General features: G+C 47.4%; 1 protein-coding gene across 1 annotated transcript in view; it reads left to right on the top strand.

Annotated features, from left to right (window-relative positions):
• The first annotated feature begins 13549 nt into the window (after nucleotides 1-13549).
• GPR137B (G protein-coupled receptor 137B) overlaps nucleotides 13550-18293 on the top strand; it is a 49538-nt gene continuing 44794 nt past the window's right edge. The window contains exon 1 of the mRNA XM_014788954.2: nucleotides 13550-14039. Coding sequence (XP_014644440.2) covers nucleotides 13626-14039 — 414 coding nt within the window. The 5' untranslated portion in view covers nucleotides 13550-13625. The remainder of the gene's footprint in view (nucleotides 14040-18293) is intronic.

The following is an 18293-nucleotide window of genomic DNA, read 5'->3' as shown; positions in this document are numbered from 1 at the left end:
ATGGTCCCCCATCACCATAGTTGACCATTCCCCACTCCCAGTTGGTGGGCTCTTCCAGATACAGGGCTAAGCGCTCACACGCATGATTTTAATTCATTTTCACAAGAGCCCTATGAGGCTGATGGCCTAGTCTGGACAAGAAGAGCCACGGTCATCAGCAAGGCTGTGTTTCAATCAGTGAGGCACAGCACTTATTCTTCCAGACAAAGCCCAGAGCCACCCACTTCTTGCTCTGCAGCTTAGCGCCGGGCATGCCAGAGGCCTGCCTCCTCCGCGGGGCCCCCATGCACTCCAGCTCAGCCACCTACTCCACTAACCGCTGGGAGACGGCTCAGGCTGTGGGCCCTGAGCTGACGGGGGCTCTCACTGTCATGGGAGGTTGCTCTGAAGCTTGGTGTGGAGGTTGTCAGAGCAGAATGCTGCCTATGTTTCCACGACCCAGGCATGCTGAGGCAGCACATGTTGGCAGGCCACGACTGCTGCAGCCACGGTGTGGCTTTGTGCTCTGGCTGTGGGCAGAGGGGAGCAGCTGCTCACCCACCCACTGGCTCCCCAAACTCATCTGAGCCCTGTGATTTCCTGGGCTTCCCCCTTCCTTTGTTTAGCTGGTGCTATGAACTGAATTGTGTCTCCCTAGCCCAAAATGTGATGGTATTTGGAGTTGGGGCCTTTGGGAGATAATTGAGTTTAGATGAGGTCATGAGGATGGGTCCTCATGATGGGATTAGCACCCTTATAAGAAGAGACATCAGAGAGCTCATGCTCTCTCCACCATGTGAGGACACAGTGAGAAGGTGGCCATCTACAAACCAGGAAAAGAGCCCTCACCAGAACCCCACCATGCTGGCACCTTGGTCTTGGACTTCCAGCCTGTGAGAAAATAAATTTCTGTGGCTTAAGCCCCCAGTCTGTGGCACCTTGGTATGGCAGCCCTAGCAAACTAATACAATTAGTTTCCTTATTCTCAGCCCAATACAAGACAACAGACACGACTACTGTTGGAATTATTATCCTTGGTGCTGTTTTCACGTTTCAAGAGCACGATTAGCAAGCACTTTGTTTAGGATCTGCTTCTAGATGCTCTTGGACCAAGTTTGAATTCTCTATCTACTCTTGAAAGGTGGGTCCATTCCCAGGGCATCTATCCAAATCTAGGCCTCTGCTGGTCAAATCCCACCAACCCAGACCCCACGAATCCCCAGGAGCCCAGCCCTCCCACTTGCGGGGTCCCTTGGTCTGCCTTCCCTGCCTCCTCTTTCTCTCCCTCTTTCCCTGGTCTCCAGAGGAGAGGATGTAGGAGGCCTCTCCCTGGCACCGTGGGCAGGGAACTCATTCTTCCCTTTCCAGACACAAAGCGGTCAGTGTGCACCGCCTCACAGAGGAAACATGCAGATGAGGCTTTGGGTGTGGCCGAGTCCTGGCCCCAAGTGCTGGCCTGCATTCTTTCTTGCTGCTGCCTTTGTTTTCCCTTTCAGCAGACTGGCTCTGAAATAAGAAGATAATTTAAAACTCTCAATACACCACGACATGGACGTCACAAAAAACTGGATAATGAGTGTCATCAATTCAAAGACTACTGAAGATGAATCACAGCACAAGAAAACTTGAGATGCCCTGAAAGCTACAGATCATAAGTGAAAGAAAGTTCATTCGGGTTTTCCCAAACTGACACCAATCCTAAAAATCTACGCGACTCACACTGACGAGCTGGGAAGCTGAAACTGTCCTGAACTTCAATCATAAAAACAGTATTTGATCAATCGTGCCAGACAAAAGAATTCTCTTTCTATTCTCTCTACAGAAAATTATATTAGAGAATCATTCTTATGTGAAGAGGAGTATGCAGCCAAGAAACATAGGGAAAAGGGTATTAAAAGATGCCTCAGACAACTTAAAAGTAAAAATATTGCATATTCTTCTGAATTTTGTGATGTTTGCGGTACTGGTCAGCATCTTAAAATTTGTAAATTGCTGTTCTAAATAAATATTCACTGTAGTACCTAATTTTGTATTTGAAGTTTTGTTTTTCTTTCCTTAAAGAGGGTCTCCAACATTGAATAAGCTTCAGGATCCACAAAACCTGGATCTGGCCAGGCCTCTTGATCTGCTTTCTCAGAAAGGCTTTCAACACATGCCTCACCTTCACCACTTTTGCTCGGCCCTGTGGCTATCAGCAAGCCTTTTTCCACAGTTCACTGGACCTGCAGATTCCAACCACTCTCAGTGGCTAAACATGAGTGTGCCAGGGAGACATGTGGTGCAATCATAATAGCTCATTTTCCCTGCTGTGCATGAACCTTCCACTCCTGAAAACAAGATGTGGCCATTCTTGGGCCCTGAGACATAATGAATTTCCATGGGTGGAATCGACTTCCTCTTCCAAATGTGCTACTTGAACCACTATTTTTCTGGAGGTGAACATGGGAACCTGTTAAGAAGGCTGTGCAGCAAGAGCAGGCAGCCTGAATGCCTTTCCAAGAGCTCCTGGAAAGAACTGGGTCTAGCTTTCCCCTCTGAGACTTGAGCAAACCACTTACAATGGCTTCCAGGGAGCAGAGTATGATGTTAACATGCTTTTGGGGATTCATTAGTAGTGAACATTTCATTCTGTTTTCAGGCAAGTAGGCAATATTCCATGCTCTTAACCACCAAGGGCCCCAATTTATAATAAGCTCCTTGTTCGCCCCGGATCCACTTAATACCAAAGTTCTCATGAGATTACAGTCATGCTCCACATAACGACATCTTGGTCACATATATGATGGTGGGTGGTCCCATAAGATTATTACGGAGCTGAAAAATTCCTATCGTCCAGTGACACCCTAGCCATTGTAATGTTGTAGCAAGAGAAAAGGAGACTGCAGGAGGAGAAGAAAAAGAAGAATACCCAAGACAATTCACAGTGAAGGATTTAGCAGAAGCTTTTGCAGACCTCAACAAGCTCCTTAAAAAGTTTGAAAACATGGACTCCAACACCAAAAGGTTTTCATTAATAGTGAGGAATGTTGATGGTGCATTATCTGCTTAGAAGCAAATCTATGATGAAAAAAAGAAACAAAGCAAGTAAATCACCATGGTCATATTTCTGAAAAGAGTGACACCTCCTCAAGAAGAGCCTCAGGCATGTTCTTCAGGAGGTATTCCAGAAGAAGGCATTGTTATCATAGGAGAGGACAGCTCCATGCCTGTTACTGCCCCTGAAGACCTCCCAGTGGGACAAGATGTGGAGGTGGAAGACAGTGATACTGATGATCCTGACTCTGTGTAGGCCTCGGCTATTGTGTGTGTCTGTGTCTTAGTTTTTTTTTTTTTTAAAGATTTTATTTATTTATTTTTCCCCCAAAGCCCCAGTAGATAGTTGTCTGTCATAGCTGAACATCCTTCTAGTTGCTGTATGTGGGACGTGGCCTCAGCATGGCTGGAGAGGCAGTGCGTCTGTGCGCACCGGGGATCCGAACCCCAGCCGCCAGCAGCGGAGCGCGAGCACTTAACCGCTAAGCCACGGGGCCTGTGTCTTAGTTTTTAACAAAAAAGTTTGAAAAGTAAAAACAAAAATAAAATATTTTAAAAATAGAAAAAATCTTATGGAATAAGGATATAAAGAAGAAAATATTTTTGTACAGCTGTACAATGTGTTTGTGTTTTAAGCTAAGTGTTATTACAAAGAGTCAAAAAGTTAAAAACTGTTTTAAAGTTTATAAAGTAAAAAGGTTACAGTAAGCTAAGGTTAATTTAGTACCGAAGAAAGAAAAATATTTTTTATAAACTTAGTGTAGCCTCAGTGTACAGTGTTTATAAGTCTACAGTCATGTACAGTAATGTCCTAGCCCTTCACACTCACTCACCACTCACTCCCTGACCCACCCAGGGTAACTTCCAGTCCTGCAGCCTCTATTCATGGTGACTGCCCTATACAGGTGTACCATTTTTTATCTCTTATACCATATTTTTCCTGTACTTTTTCTATGTTTAGATATGTTTAGATGCACACTTACCATTGTGTTACAACTGCCTAGAGTACTCAGTACAGTACTATGTTGTACAGGTTTGTAGCCCAGGAGCAACAGGCTATACCATATGGCCTAAGTGTGTAGCAGACTATACCATCTGTGTTGGTGTAAGTACACTCGGTGATGTTCGCACAAAGATGAAATCACCTAACGATGCATTTCTCAGAACTGTCCCCGATATGAGGCGACGCATGACTGTCTTGAATCATTAAAAGAGCATTTCTGAGCAACTCTAGGGGAGCTGCACCTTTGAGAGCCATTAGGGATTGTCCTAGATTTGGAGTTTGTTATAAATAACCCCACTAGGGCTGTCTGACTGAATTAAAATCTGATATGCTTATTAGTGGGGGGATGAAATATTCTAACAGATTTACGGTGGTAGTTGCACCACTAGGTGAAGTTACTAAAAATCACTGAATTGTACACTTGAAATAGGCGAATTTTATGATCCAATAAAGCTGTTTTAAAAATCTGATATACTTTATGGTCTTTAAATTTAGGAATTACAAGCATGAGATAAAAAAATAGGTATATAAATCATTCATATTTCACAAAAAGTAAGATTTATTTGTTGAAATAGGAACTTTGAGACAAGCATAATCACAGCTTACAAAATCCTTTACACAAGAATAATTTACCTTGCAAAATCCTTATCACTTATGCTATCTCTCCTGCTCCCCCTTGAATCTCTTAGCATTCCTGAAACTTTTGAAACCCGTAGCATTTAAAGTTTGAGATTGCAATTTAGACCAAAAAACCCACAAGAAATGTTGACTTTGTCCTGAATGGCTAAGAACAAAAACTACAGCCAGTGAATCAGCTGCTCATTCAATAATCAATCAAACACCTAACATGTGTTGATCATGGAAATGAAGAGACCACCAAGTTTTTCTATCACTTTAGGTTTGTGAAGCAGGACTCATCATTGCTTAGAGCAAAACAAAAGTCTTTTAGAAGGAATCTGGAGACTGAAAGCCACATGACATGAAGTCTTCAGGGGTTGCATCTAAAAAATGTAAAAAAGCAATAATACTGTGGCTACTGTAACTACTGAGTAGTTCCATCTAGCAATTTAGATCCATTAATATGACTAAGTATAGCTTCCATTGTCTAGGGGGCACGCCCTTTTTAGTCAACTGATACTCCTGGTTAGTGGGTCCCCTGTAGGGGCCTTACTAATATCCTAGATTGAGCAGGCTGTGGTTAGTTATGTTGTTTTTATCACATGTTTCTCTAGCTGGAATCAGCAGTACCAAATAGTACAGAGGGCTCTTTCCCAGGAAAATACCAGCAAGGATTTGTTTATTGAAATGAGCTACTTACCACCTTGGAAATTCTAGTCCTCTGAAGTGGAACACGGACAGACACGTTTAACCTGGCATGGAGCATGGGTGGGGACGTGGCAAAGGTCTGGAGGACGGGAATGCTGTGGTCAGTAGGCTCGGGCAGCTGCACAGCTGAGGGTTCCCGGGCACCTGGGTGCTCCGTCAGGACAGGATATTCAGAGCTGGGCGAGACGCCTGATGGTAGCTGGATCTCAGCGACCAGCCAAGGGGCAAAACAGAAATTCCTCCTTTGGCCTGCCCTCTTCTCACCCTTTAAATATTGAAAAGAATTTCTGAGGACAGCTGACAGATAATAAAAAAGATAATTTCATGCAAATGTTATATCCAAAAAGTTAATTCTAAACTTTTAACTACATGCATATAATCATCTGGGAAGATCTATAACAACATGGGAAGGTACTTGTCACTATTTTGGCCCCCCAGCATCTGAACTCCCTACATCGGGAAGTTTCCTACTCTAGGAAGTAGAAGCTTCCACCATGGAAGCTGGAGACGCTAGATTCTCAGGTTTGCAGCCACTATTGCTGCTAGGATGTGGGCACATGGTCCAGGCTCTGCCAATCAGATGGCCCTGCCCCAGACTCCAAGAAGAATGAACTGTATAATCTAGTCTAGAGAGAGATTCACTCACCCAACACCCTTACAACTGCCTTCCCTTGCCTGCCCCTACTACAGAGGCTGGTCATCCCAAATATGTGCGTTCCTAGCTTCCTTTGTATTTCTAGATGGCTGTGTGGCACACTTCTGGCCCGGGAGATATAGGTGGAGGTCTGTCTTGAGATTTCTTGGAAAACTCTTGCCTTCCTGATACAGGCATCACCCTTTCTGTCTTCTCCCAATTTCTGCCTTGAATGCAAATGTAATATCTAGGGCTGCAGCAGCCATCTTGTAACCATGAGGGAACAACTCTAAAGCCAACATGCAAAGGGTGGTAAAGCAGATCAAAAGAGCCAGGATCCCTGGCAGATTTTTTTGGATATTTGAATCTATGCTTGCAATAACTGACAACTAAATATGTGAGAAAAGTAAGCATTTATTTTTAACCTCTTATTAGCCAGATTTTCTGTCATTTGCAACTGTCTTCATTCCTAAGTGACACAGGCAGTTTCCAGTGTCCAGCATTGGTGTGGTCTACGGTGCAAACTGCCATGTCAGAGCCAGTGGTGGTAGCAGTAGTGTTGTTGCAGGACCAGTTCTGCAGCATTATTTTGGGTGTAATTCCTCTTTCTTAGCCTCCAAACTCCTCCAGAAGTCCTGGAGATTTTGTAAGCTATGTAACATGCCTTTTAATACATTCTTTTTCTGCTTAAATTTACCAAAGTTTAATCGAAAAAAAGAAAAAGATGAGGTCATTATGGTGGGTCCTAATCCAATATGACTGACGTCCTTATAAAAAGAGGAAATTTGGACACAGAGATGGACACAGAGAGAACGCCACATGAAGATGAAGGCAGAGATCAGGGTAAAAAAAAAATTAACCAAACTTTATTTCTGTTGCTTGCAATCAAGAACCCTGAGAAATACAGAAATTGACACCAGGAGTGGTAGCAGTAACACACCCTCAGGTAGTGGGGCAGAATTTGAAACTGATTATCTGGTCTGGTTGGATCTAAGGACAATGAAAATGCCAGTAATGTTAAGACAGTTTTGGCACAAATGCTGACTTGTGGTCACCTGCAGTGAAGGTCACCGAGAATAATGAAGGTCCCACTGAAGTTAAGGCATTAAGAAACCAAGTGGTTGCTGCCAGAGAACAGCATGAGGGCACAAAGAATTCAGGAACTGTGGGGTGGAGTGGCTGATGCTAACAGCTGGAAAGCCTAAGAAGCGAATGGCAGGGTCTTAAATTCTAGTTCAAGGCAGTCTGAAAACCAGGGACTTGCACTGACTATGCTAAAAGATATCTTATCTTTTGCAACCACAACTAAACCAAAAGGGAGATCCTGTGGGTTCCTGATTTACAACATCTGTTATTCACAACCTCCTCTTGTCTCTTGTTGATGCTTAGGGGACTGACTGGAAAGAGTGAGAATTGGGAGATTCTGAACGGAATCATAAGGGACTGAAGACTCACGGAACACAAAGCTTCTCTTGTCACAGGAAGTAACCCCTTTCCCTGTGTAACGAAGCTGTTCCTCACTTGCTTGAAGACCTATAATGTTCTTGCCTGAGGAAGTCACATTTCAAGGGGAATCCCTTTGTACCTCTTCTCCTCTCATTGTCTTCAGACCAAAACCAGAGCTAGATACCAATATGTCCGTCATGTTATAAAGCCAAACTTGGACGGAGGAGACATACACAAAAGTAACTGTGAGACTTTTTTGTGTGTGTAAGGAAGATCAGCCCTGAGCTAACATCCAATGCCAATCCTCCTCTTTTTTTTTTTTTTTTGTTTTTTTGCTGAGGAAGATTGGCCCTGGGCTAACATCCGTGCTCATCTTCCTCTACTTTATATGGGACACCATCACAGCACAGCTTGACGAGCGGTGCATGGGTGCACACCCGGGATCCGAACCTGCAAACCACCGACGCGGAGCGCGCACACTTAACCGCTGCGCCATTGGGCCGGCCCCAAGATTTTGCTCTTTATGTTGGTAAAAGTCTTGGGAATACATGTGGGAATTTCTTCTGAGGGTGCTAAACCAGGGAGGTAAGAACAGGACGTTTCCCTCCCAAGAGATTCGAGCTCAAGGTGCTTCCTGGGTCTAACTGTTCGCTTGCTTGGTTGGTTGACTGAAACCTGGTGGCCCACACCAAAAGAAGGTAAGATACCTGAATTTCTTTGGCATAACGTTGAAGCAGGAATCCAAGGAAATAGGAATGTTGGTGTGAATATATTGTGTATGACCCACTCCCCAATCCCCTACTGTCCCATGAGAGGACCCAGAAGACACTCCCTTCATCAAGACATTGAGAAATACATTGGTGAGCAAAGTGCCCCACCACCTCTCAAAAATATTGTCATGGCTACTTTATGTACATCAGGGATGCTGTCAAGAGCTGCTGGAGTTACACAGACTCCCCCATGAGGATCCCAGGTGCCAGAGGCCAGTGGTGGTACAACCACCAGGAGAGGCAAAGTCTTCTCAGTAGAAGTCATGGTGACCATGACCATTCCCAGGGCCAGTCTGGGAATCAGAATTGTCTGCACATCAGATACCGTTGGCAGAAACTAATTGGTCACAAGTCCCTAGGACCAAAATAGATGGGCAGCTCTCTATGGCCCTACATAATCCATATGACAGAAGCAAACCAAAAACTCTCTAGGTCTGACTTAAGTCATCAACAGACAATCTTGTAACCATATCTATTTCTTAAATCTGAACTTGAATGCTACAGAAGTGGTAAATTCCTACAACGTTCCCATTTAACAGTCCAGTTGACGTAGAAGATGGACAAGTCTTGGAGAGTGACAATGGTTTATCATAAATTTAATAAGTGGTGACTTCAATACAGCAAACCCACACAGCCTCTGGAGGAAAATGCTTTTTTCTCATTCTCAATAAGAAAATAACTCCAAAAGCTGTTTTCTCTCATTTTGGCAAGGATGACTTCCCACCTTGCTTCAGAGTTATGTCAACTCTGGCTCCACACCACAATTTAATCTGTAGAAATCTTAACCACTTCAATGTTCTTTAGGACATCACAGTGACTACTACATTGATGATATCATGCTATGAGGACCTAAAGAGCAGGAGTAGTAGTTATCCTGCATACGTTAATAAGAAACATACAAATTGTAGCATGGGAAATAAATCTCATGAATCGACAGGGGCCTCTGACTTTAGGGAAGCGTCTTAGGAGGGTTAGTGATCTAGGTTGAGCTATCTCCTCCAAAGTGAAGGATGAGTTGCTGCATTTTACACCACCTCCTAAAGGAAAGAGAGATACAATGCTTGGAGGTCCTCTTTACGGAAGCAACATTTGTCACATTCGGGTGTGCTTCTCTGACCCATTTACTGGGTGACTCAAAAAGATGCTAATTTTGAGGAGGGGCCCAGAGATAGAGGACACTCTCCAACTGGCTCAGGCTGCAGTGTCATCTGTTCTGTCCACCTAGGACTCAGGAGATCCAATGGTGTTCCCAGAGTCAATGGCAGACTGGAGAGGTGTATGGTGCCTGTGACAAGCCCTGTTAGGAGAATCACAGGGTCAATTGTTAGTGTTTTGGAGCAAATACATGCCCTCTTTGTCAAATAACTATTTTCCTTTCGAGAAAAAGACTTGGCTTTCTCCTGGGCCATGGAAGAGACTGAAAGCCTGATCGAGGAAATCAGATTACCACACAGTCTGAGCTGTTCATCTTGAGCTGGATGTTATTTTGATCCATTGAGCCACCAAGCCAGGTTCACCAAAGGACCCAGCTACACTGGAGACTCTTAATATTCAGAAGGACAGGTTAACCTGCCTCATGGATGTAAGTCAACTTCTCTCCCCAGCTAGTCCACTACTTATTCAATGGGTTCATGGACACAGTGACTGTGCAGGCAGAGACTGAGACTATCCATGCTTTTAACAATCTAGACTTCTCCTTCCAAGGCTGACCTAGCTTCTTACCAGCATCACTAACCAACTATGAGTCTTTCTAAAGGCACCAAATTCAGGAGAGGTCCTAGACGGCCACCTGGAAGCAGACTATATAGACTGGACTTCTTTAATCATGGAGAGAATCAGTGATTTGTCCTCACTGGAATAGACATGTTTCTGAACCTGAATTTACTTTCTTTGCCCACCATGTGTGCACTATCATCCTTGGACTTTCTGAATGCCTTGTTCACCATCACAGTATCCCACACAGTATCACTTCTGACCAAGGACCTCACTTTACACCAAAAGAAGAAATGTGGTGGGCTAATTTCTGTCCCTCAGTAGCAGCTGGCCTTATAGAATGGTGGAATGCCCAATTGCAGACTTGGTTATAGCGCCTGATGGAAGACGCAACTGTAAAGATGGTATGACTGTCCTATAGTACATAGAATATCTTCTGAACTCAAGGCCAATATATGGTGGTGTTTCTCCTGCAGCCAGGATACACGGCTACAGGATCCAAGAGGATGGCATCTCTCACCAATACACCCAATGACCCACTTGCAAGTTGTTATTTCTGTTCCCTTCACCTCTGGGCACTGCTAGTTTGAAGGTCTTACTTAGCGGCCAATGAGGAATTCTCCCACCAGGGGACTCAAGCACAGTTCCCTTGAGATTGAAACTGAGACACTGACTATGTCAGACTCCTTATGCCAGTGGGTGAAATTGCCAAAATGAGTATTATAGAGTTGGCTGTGATGATAGTGACCATCAAGGGTACATAAGTTGCTATTATATGATAGGCAGAAGGAGGTCAATAGATAGAATCCAGCCATGGTGGTGCCTCTTGTTACTGGCATGTCTGTGGAAAACTATTTTTTGTTAAAAAAATTCACATGCTCGGATCCCTCAGACATGAAATTTACCCCCTGATTAGCTGAGATGCTTGATAAAGGGAAAGGGGGATTTTGTAATGTGCATTCAAGAGAGGAGTCATAAATTGTTATAATTATATACCAATTATAGCCTTGTGGCCAGTTGCAAAAATAAGACCTCTAACTTTTACTTATATTTTCTTCCTTGCTGTGTCATATGTTTATGTGTCTCTACTTTAACTAATTGCCCTTTACTTTTAATTTTCTTCTATTTTATATAAGATAAATTAGTGATCGATATCTCAACAATTTAATCTGTGAGATCAGAATATTGACCTAGGATTGTGACAGAATTAAAGGAGGAACAACTATCACCCAGAGATCCTGGACTTTGAGCTGGACACGGAAAATAATCCTTCAGTGTAACCCCTTTGGGGAGAGAGTGAAGGTATTTTTCAGTTGTACAAGGGATGTTGCATTATATTAAGTGGGAGCATTTTTATTTTATATAGTATTTACTTTCAGAATTGTAGGAATATTAAGAAGCATATTTGATGCCGGGTAGTCAAAGGGACAGACTATTATAGACATTTGGCATTCTTTTGGGCTGCTTTGGAAGTATGGGAAAGACTGTCAGTCCTTTCCAAATCCATTCTCCCCTTCATCCATAATAATAGGACCTTGACTCTTAGCTATGCATATTGCCACATGGATTAAAAACTACATTTCCCAATCTTGTAACTGTCTTATTAAGGTAACTAAGTTCTACCAACGAAGTGAAAGTAGATGCATTGTGTATTTCTGGGAAGGCTCCATAAACAGGAGAGAACAAGTGTTCTTTAGTCTTCCCCTGTCCCTCCTAATACCAGGCTGGGAGATGGATGCAATGGTTGGAGAGCCAGCAGCCATCTTGGATCACAAGAGGTCTTGCATGGCGGAGGAGAAATATCAGAGCCTGGGCCTCTGATGACAAACTATATTCTTTCAGTATAATAAAATATAAATAGATATTTTTTGAACATCCAGGTAAGCACTAGGAAGACATTGGTAAACAAGGCATAGTTTCTATCCTAAGGAAACTTATAAACCAGTGGAGTGACCGACAGTTATGCAAGGATGGTCTGTAAGCACACAGGTGGTGCACCCAACCCAATCCTGAGTGGATGGTGGGTGGTGTGGTCTGGGAAGACTTTCTGGAGGAAGTAACCTCCTTACAGATGAATAGGATTTCTCCAGTTGTTGGATGGAGGGGTGGAAAGAGTTTTTTTGGCCCAGGGGAGTTCAGAGGTGTTAACACTCATTAACACCTCTTAAGAGACCAGTCAGGGAGGTAAGCCAGGGTAGGAGTTTGGACTTTATCCTCAGAACAACGAGTGGCAAGTGAAAGGAATGTGAGCATGGGAGTGACACGGTCAGATTTATTCTTTAGAAAGATCATTCCAGTTCAGTCATTCTGTGCAGAGTGGATTGAGGGGAACAAGATCAGAGCTGGGGAGACCAATTCCATATTTTCTCTTTAGAAAGTGAGACAGAGAGAGGGAAAGGACAGAGGAATAGAAAAGGGGCTTGACACAAAGGCACACTGGCCCTGACGAAGCGCCTGAAATATACTGGGAGGGTGGAAACACTAAATACTTTGGAGGAAAAGCAAGGCTGGAACCAGGGTCCGCGGCGCCCTTTTTAGGAAAAAGAACAGATCATTAGGCACAAATTTGACTATTAACTTAAGATGAGAAAATAAATCACAAGAAATTACTGGAGTCTTGGAGATTCGGGTCTCTTTTCTTCTGTTTACCTGAACTGCTTACCTAGAAATGCTTCCAGAAGGCAGCCTGGCGTCCCCTCTCTGCCCGGAGCACTAGACAACTCCTGGCACCGCCAGGTAAAGCTAGAGAGGCACCCTGGGACGTAAACTAAGTCAGCTTTACCGCCTCGGAGCAGCGACCAGCTTCAGCAAATGAGGGAGCTCGCTGGCCCGGCGGACAGACCGTCCTACTGGATGGAACGGGAGGCGGTACGCCGGGAGGTGAACGTCACCCTGAAGTCCTGCGGGCTCCGTCCGCTGACCCGCCCCCGAGCCCCTCCCGGCACCAGCTGCACTGCTGAGCGGTGAGGGGCGCGGTATCCCCGCCAGGCGCACCGTGTGGGGCGCACCGTGCGGGTCTCCGGGAGAAAACAGCCCTGCTTACCACCGAGACCAGGTGGCAGCCACAGGGAACCTTCTTTTCCTCACTCTGAGTCTACAAACTTGACCTCAAAAACACAAACCCTGTCTTTGGCATTTCTGCATTTAGAAACAAACATCGCCCCAGCATGAGATGTCCAAGGAAAAACGACGTCCAGTTCATAGCCACAGCATCGTAAAGTTTTCTTTTTCATGAAAAAAACGACTTGCAAAGTTGTTGTTTTTGAAAGAAAATATTAACTTTTGCAAAACAAAAAGTAATCATCAGCAGAAAGCGCGAGGCGCGGAGCTCTGTCCCCAGAGCAGCGGACGCAACGCCACGGGGGCTGGGGGCTCTGGGGGCTTCGGGTTGGGCGGGGTGGGGGTGCGGAGCGACTGCGCGCAGGGCGGGGGCGGTGTCGGGGGCGCGCAGTGCGGGGCGGGGGCGCGAGCGGCGCGGCCGGGGGTGGGGTCCCAGGGGCCGGGTCCCAGGGGCGCACGGTGCAGCGCGGGGGCGCGCGGGGCTGGCGGGCGCGCGGGGGCGGCGGGCGCGGCGCTGCCAATCGCAGACAAAGGCCGCCCAGTGAATCATGTGGTGCCGGGGGAGGAAGTGCGGCTTGTTTTCTTTCCTCCAGTCGCGGGGCTGCGGGCGGAGCGCGATGCGCGGAGACCCCCGCGGGGGCGGCGGCGGCCGCGAGCCCCGATGAGGCCCGAGCGCTCCCGGCCGCGCCGCAGCGCCTCCGGCCCGATGGAGGCCCCGCCGTGGGACCCCCTCCGCAACGACTCGCTGCCGCCCACGCTGACCCCGGCCGTGCCCCCCTACGTGAAGCTCGGCCTCACCATCGTCTACACTGTGTTCTACTCGCTGCTCTTCGTGTTCATCTACGTGCAGCTCTGGCTGGTGCTGCGCTACCGCCACAAGCGGCTCAGCTACCAGAGCGTCTTCCTTTTCCTCTGCCTCTTCTGGGCCTCTCTGCGGACGGTCCTCTTCTCCTTCTACTTCAAAGACTTCGTGGCGGCCAACGCGCTCAGCCCCTTCGTCTTCTGGCTGCTCTATTGCTTCCCCGTGTGCCTCCAATTCTTCACCCTCACGCTGATGAACTTGTATTTCACGCAGGTGAGTCGCGGGAAGCACCCCCGATGGGCGGGAGGCACCTGCCGGGCGCTCACCGGGTAGGATGGCCCCCGCGCGGCGCTTGATACGGGGGCGACGGCAGCCGCTCGGACCGGTCCCAGAGCTACAGGGCTGAGAATGTGGGGAAAACGTTGTGGGGTCGCCTGAGCCCTGTCCTACCTGCAGGCCTTTCTCCCAAAAGAGGAGAAGGAGGAGGAAAGGCAAGGCTGGCGGCCACATCCAGCGGGTATCGGACCCCCTCCGCGCAGGGCGCCACAGCATCTTCATGCGCACATTGCAGTTGGTACTGATGGGAGGTGTGCCCACCAGGGAGACTTCACCTCCAGAATTTCTCCTCCATTACCTCATCCCAAAGCACCTCGCTTCCAGTCTGGAAAGGTCGTCTGCACACTGGCCTCCAGATTTGGGCCAGACACTGGCTTTTTTTGAGTGATGGTGGGGTGGGACTGTCCTGGTTTGGATGAGATGTTTTGAATCTCCAGCCTAGGAGTCCTACTTTAACTCCGGCTTACTAAGTCATTCCACGGGATTGCTAAACAGCAGCCCGGGTGAACACCCAGCTCCCGAGCTGCTGAACAGGAGTCAGGCTTGCCATCCGAACTCATCTGCGAGGCCCCAAGAAAAAGCCGCAAAAATTTACTGGGGCGTTTTTACAGGCACGCAGGAGTCATTTTATGAGGCCTATTGTTAATAAGCTGATGGGAGAACGTGCAAAGTAACTTGGCAGTCGTGACCACTGACTTAATGCAAGTACAGTGATTGACAAGTACTTTGCAAATACTGTGTAAAATATTGCATAAAGGTTTAATAGCACAATGCTACCACCCTCGTCGTCATCTCTGATTCCCATTAGCTTTCCAAGCACTAGAATGTCCATTTTCACTAGGCCTCTGCTCAAGGAGAAGGCACCCACCATGTCACCTGGTGAGGGTAATTTAAAAGCTGTGTCATGGGCGGAAAGTTTATGCAAGCAGGCATTCCATTCTTTTTAACACTGTCCCTATTTCCCAAAAGAAAATTTCATTGATTTAGAAAAGAAAAAAGAAAAAAAAGATAGAAAAATGTTGCCCTGATGTAGTGGAAGCCCCTGACTGAAAATTTGGAAGAAATACTTTTGGCTAAAAAATAGTATATGTACTATTTAGTAGCTATTATACTGTTATCCAAATGGATCTACGCTCAGAGCTTTCTCCTGAGTCCAGCATATCAGCATATTTTGCAGTCCACGAGTAATGTGTATGATTTGTCCAAATACTACTTTTAAGCCCGAAAACCAGTTCAGGCAGTCAGACACATTGCAGACACTGGGCTCTTTAATTGGATTGAAAGAGGTGGTTCCAGCAAGATAGGTTGATGTTACTTCCAGAACTGTGACATGGTCGTATTGCATATTGAGGTCTGTATTCTTGTCCCTTTTTGAGGAAAAAAAGGGAAGTGTCGGGCACTGCCATGGAGCTCTGGTCATCACTTGCGAGTTCTGCACTCGGAGCTGGGTGCGGGGCAGGGCTGCACATTTTCTGCACCATCTGCTGGTGGGCAAGTAAATGCTGAGTGAGGGGAAGAGTGACCAGGCCGACAGCCACTCAAGCTGAGAGGCTGCGAGCCACAGCCCTGGCTTCTTTCTAACTCCCAGGTCTTTTTTTCTATATGTCTCCAGGGGGGCCGGCAGGAGAAGGTGGTACCTAAGTGCTGGCATCTGAGACCCTGGCAGAGCAAAGCCATTCCTTGGCTTCCTGACAAATGCTCTGAGACTCCTGGGGAGTTATAAACCGCTTTCCTCTCCCCTCCCACACGCCTTCTCTTAGACACGGTTCTCACCATTGGAATTGCCAGAGGAGCTTTAAGAATTACTGCTGCATGGGCCCCATCTCAGAGCAAGTAAATCAGATTTTGGAGGGAAGGGGGATAGCGGCTAACAATTAAGAAGCATGTCCTATGTGCCAGGCGCAGTTCTAAGTGGTTTGTCTTATTTATTCTTCACAAGAAGTGCTGATAGCATCCCCATTTTACAGAGGAGGGTGAGAGAGGTTAAATGACTCGTTCAAGGTCACGCTGTCAGTGCCCAGTGGAGCCCGGAATCACACCCGCATCTGTGACATCTGAGTGTAAGGCTTATCCTTGATGGTACAGTATTTGAAACCTCTGACAATGGAAAACATACGCCACTCTGAATGTAACACCTTGTTCTCCGGAGGAGAACATCAAGTTGGGGAGATACAAAGTATATATACGGCGTAGTTAAGAAATGACTCAGTGGACTTAAGGGAGCGTATGTGTAAGCTTTAGGAGACTTGAGCGGGACCTGAGTCTTCCGAGAAGAGGCGGGTTTGCACCAGCTCCGGAGGTTGGGAGGCTGGGTGGGAGGGACGAAAGGGGAGTGGGAAGGGAGCAGCGTGGCAGAAGTTTGGAATTGGAAGGGGATTCCGAGAGTGGAGGAAGCTTTTCTCTGTTGTTGTCACGTCCTTGATTCCTGGCCCAGTGCCCGGGGTTTACTTACTCATCTCACTGAAGCCTCGCTGATAACGCGGTAAATAGGGTTTTATTACTCTCTCCTCTGAGGTTCAGAGAGATGCGGAAACTCGCCCGCAGTGCCTTGCAGCCTGTGCTGCACCTCTCTGAGTGCCTGTCCTGAGTACCCCTGTCCTGGCCATTGGAGTGCCACAGTCCAGTCCCTCCTTTCCCTCCACCACCCACCTTGGCCGATGCCTATGTGCAGTGCACATACTGTGCAGCTGTAAGCAGCCCCTGCCTGCCCAGTGACACACATTTTAGGGTAACCTGATAATTGAGCATGCTCAATTTGATTTACGTTTTTCCCAAATCACTGTTTTAAAACAATGCTAGGTTGGGTCTCTCTTTCCACCCCCTAGTGACCTCTCAGACAGAATGACCTTTCTAGTCATTCTTGGTTATTAAAGCTTTCCATCCCGCTTAAATCTGTCTGCCCCTATCCGGAGCAGCCCAGGCTTAGATATCTAGGGCTTGGAGTAGCAGGGTATATCCTGTGCTCTTAGCCTCCCCCCTTCCCCCCTCAGAATCTGGCTTTTCTGGGGCTGGCCCAGGGAGGGGGCAGGGTTGTCTCATGTGACTCTCTGCCGGTCCGCCTCGGGTCTTGCTCTGCCTCTCTGGGTGACTCTGCCATGTGGCCGTGTCTACATTGTGTGATCAGTTTCATCCTGGCTCCCTCTGCCCATCTCCCTTCCATCCCAGTCCCTTCTCCAAGTGGGGCCACCCAGGTGATGGGCTGGTGCCCACCCACTGTCTCCTTCCAGGTCCCCATCTGCCCCTTTTCATTCTCTGCCTGCCTAGGGGCCCTGCCACCTGCAGAACCCCCAGTGGAAGCAGATAGCGCCCTCTGAGTTCCAGGTGCCCTCAGCCCCCCATGGCACAGGTTGGCCTCTGCCAGGACTCCCTCTCCACACCCCACTTTGCTCTGGTGTCTACACCTGTTGGGCCTGTGCATTCTCAGCTCAACAAGCATCTGTCCCGGGAGCAGGGACCAGGTCCTCTTTCTTCCTAATCCCCCTGAGCAGTCCCCATGGAACTTTCTCCTCACTGGCCTGGGGTGAGGGCCATCATCTCCCACGTGAACACTGCTCTCCTGCCAATAGGCTGCTGACTCTTTTTCTCCACTCGTTGCCTTCTCATACAGGCTAGGAGGGAGGGAGGTGGCTGGTGGTAGGACTGGTTCTGCTCACTCTTAGCAGGCCCCATGTGTGGTGTGTGTACATCTGGCCCCAAATGTTTGCAGCTTTCCTTGGAACACTGAGTATTGAGTACCTGTTGTTTCCAGCCCTGGGCCCTGGTGTGAATTCTGGGGTACAGCCAAACTCCTGCTCAGCACCCTGCTGCACAAGGACATGGTAGGGCCAAGGCTTGAACCAAGGCCTCTCACTCAGAGCCTGTTCTTCTAGTACCATGTTAATTTGCCTTTTTATTGGGGCTTAGAGTGGGGCGGGACCCTGAGACCTGAGGCACATGGGGTCTCTGTGCGTGAGGTATTGTGGTGCCTTCCACCCCCCAGGTTGTAGAGTAGAGGCTTAGAAGCAAAGGCCGCCAGCTTCTGTGCCAGGGCAGCGCTGGGGTGAGGCAGGTCTGTCTGCAAAGCTGGGGCAGAGGGTCTTGGTGTGGGAGTGGGCTTGGCGACACCTGCGCAGCTGCATCTACCAGCTGTTCTCCCTTGGAATTATGCATCTGGACCTCAGACTCTTGGGGTTCTGAGTTTGGTTGAATGCA

The sequence above is a fragment of the Ceratotherium simum genome, chromosome 6, assembly GCF_057802395.1.
Source record: "Ceratotherium simum simum isolate JZ-2026a chromosome 6, ASM5780239v1, whole genome shotgun sequence".
In the NCBI taxonomy this organism is placed as follows: domain Eukaryota; kingdom Metazoa; phylum Chordata; class Mammalia; order Perissodactyla; family Rhinocerotidae; genus Ceratotherium; species Ceratotherium simum.
The sequence above is the reverse complement of the archived record's forward strand: the minus strand, read 5'-3'. Positions and strand labels throughout refer to the sequence as shown.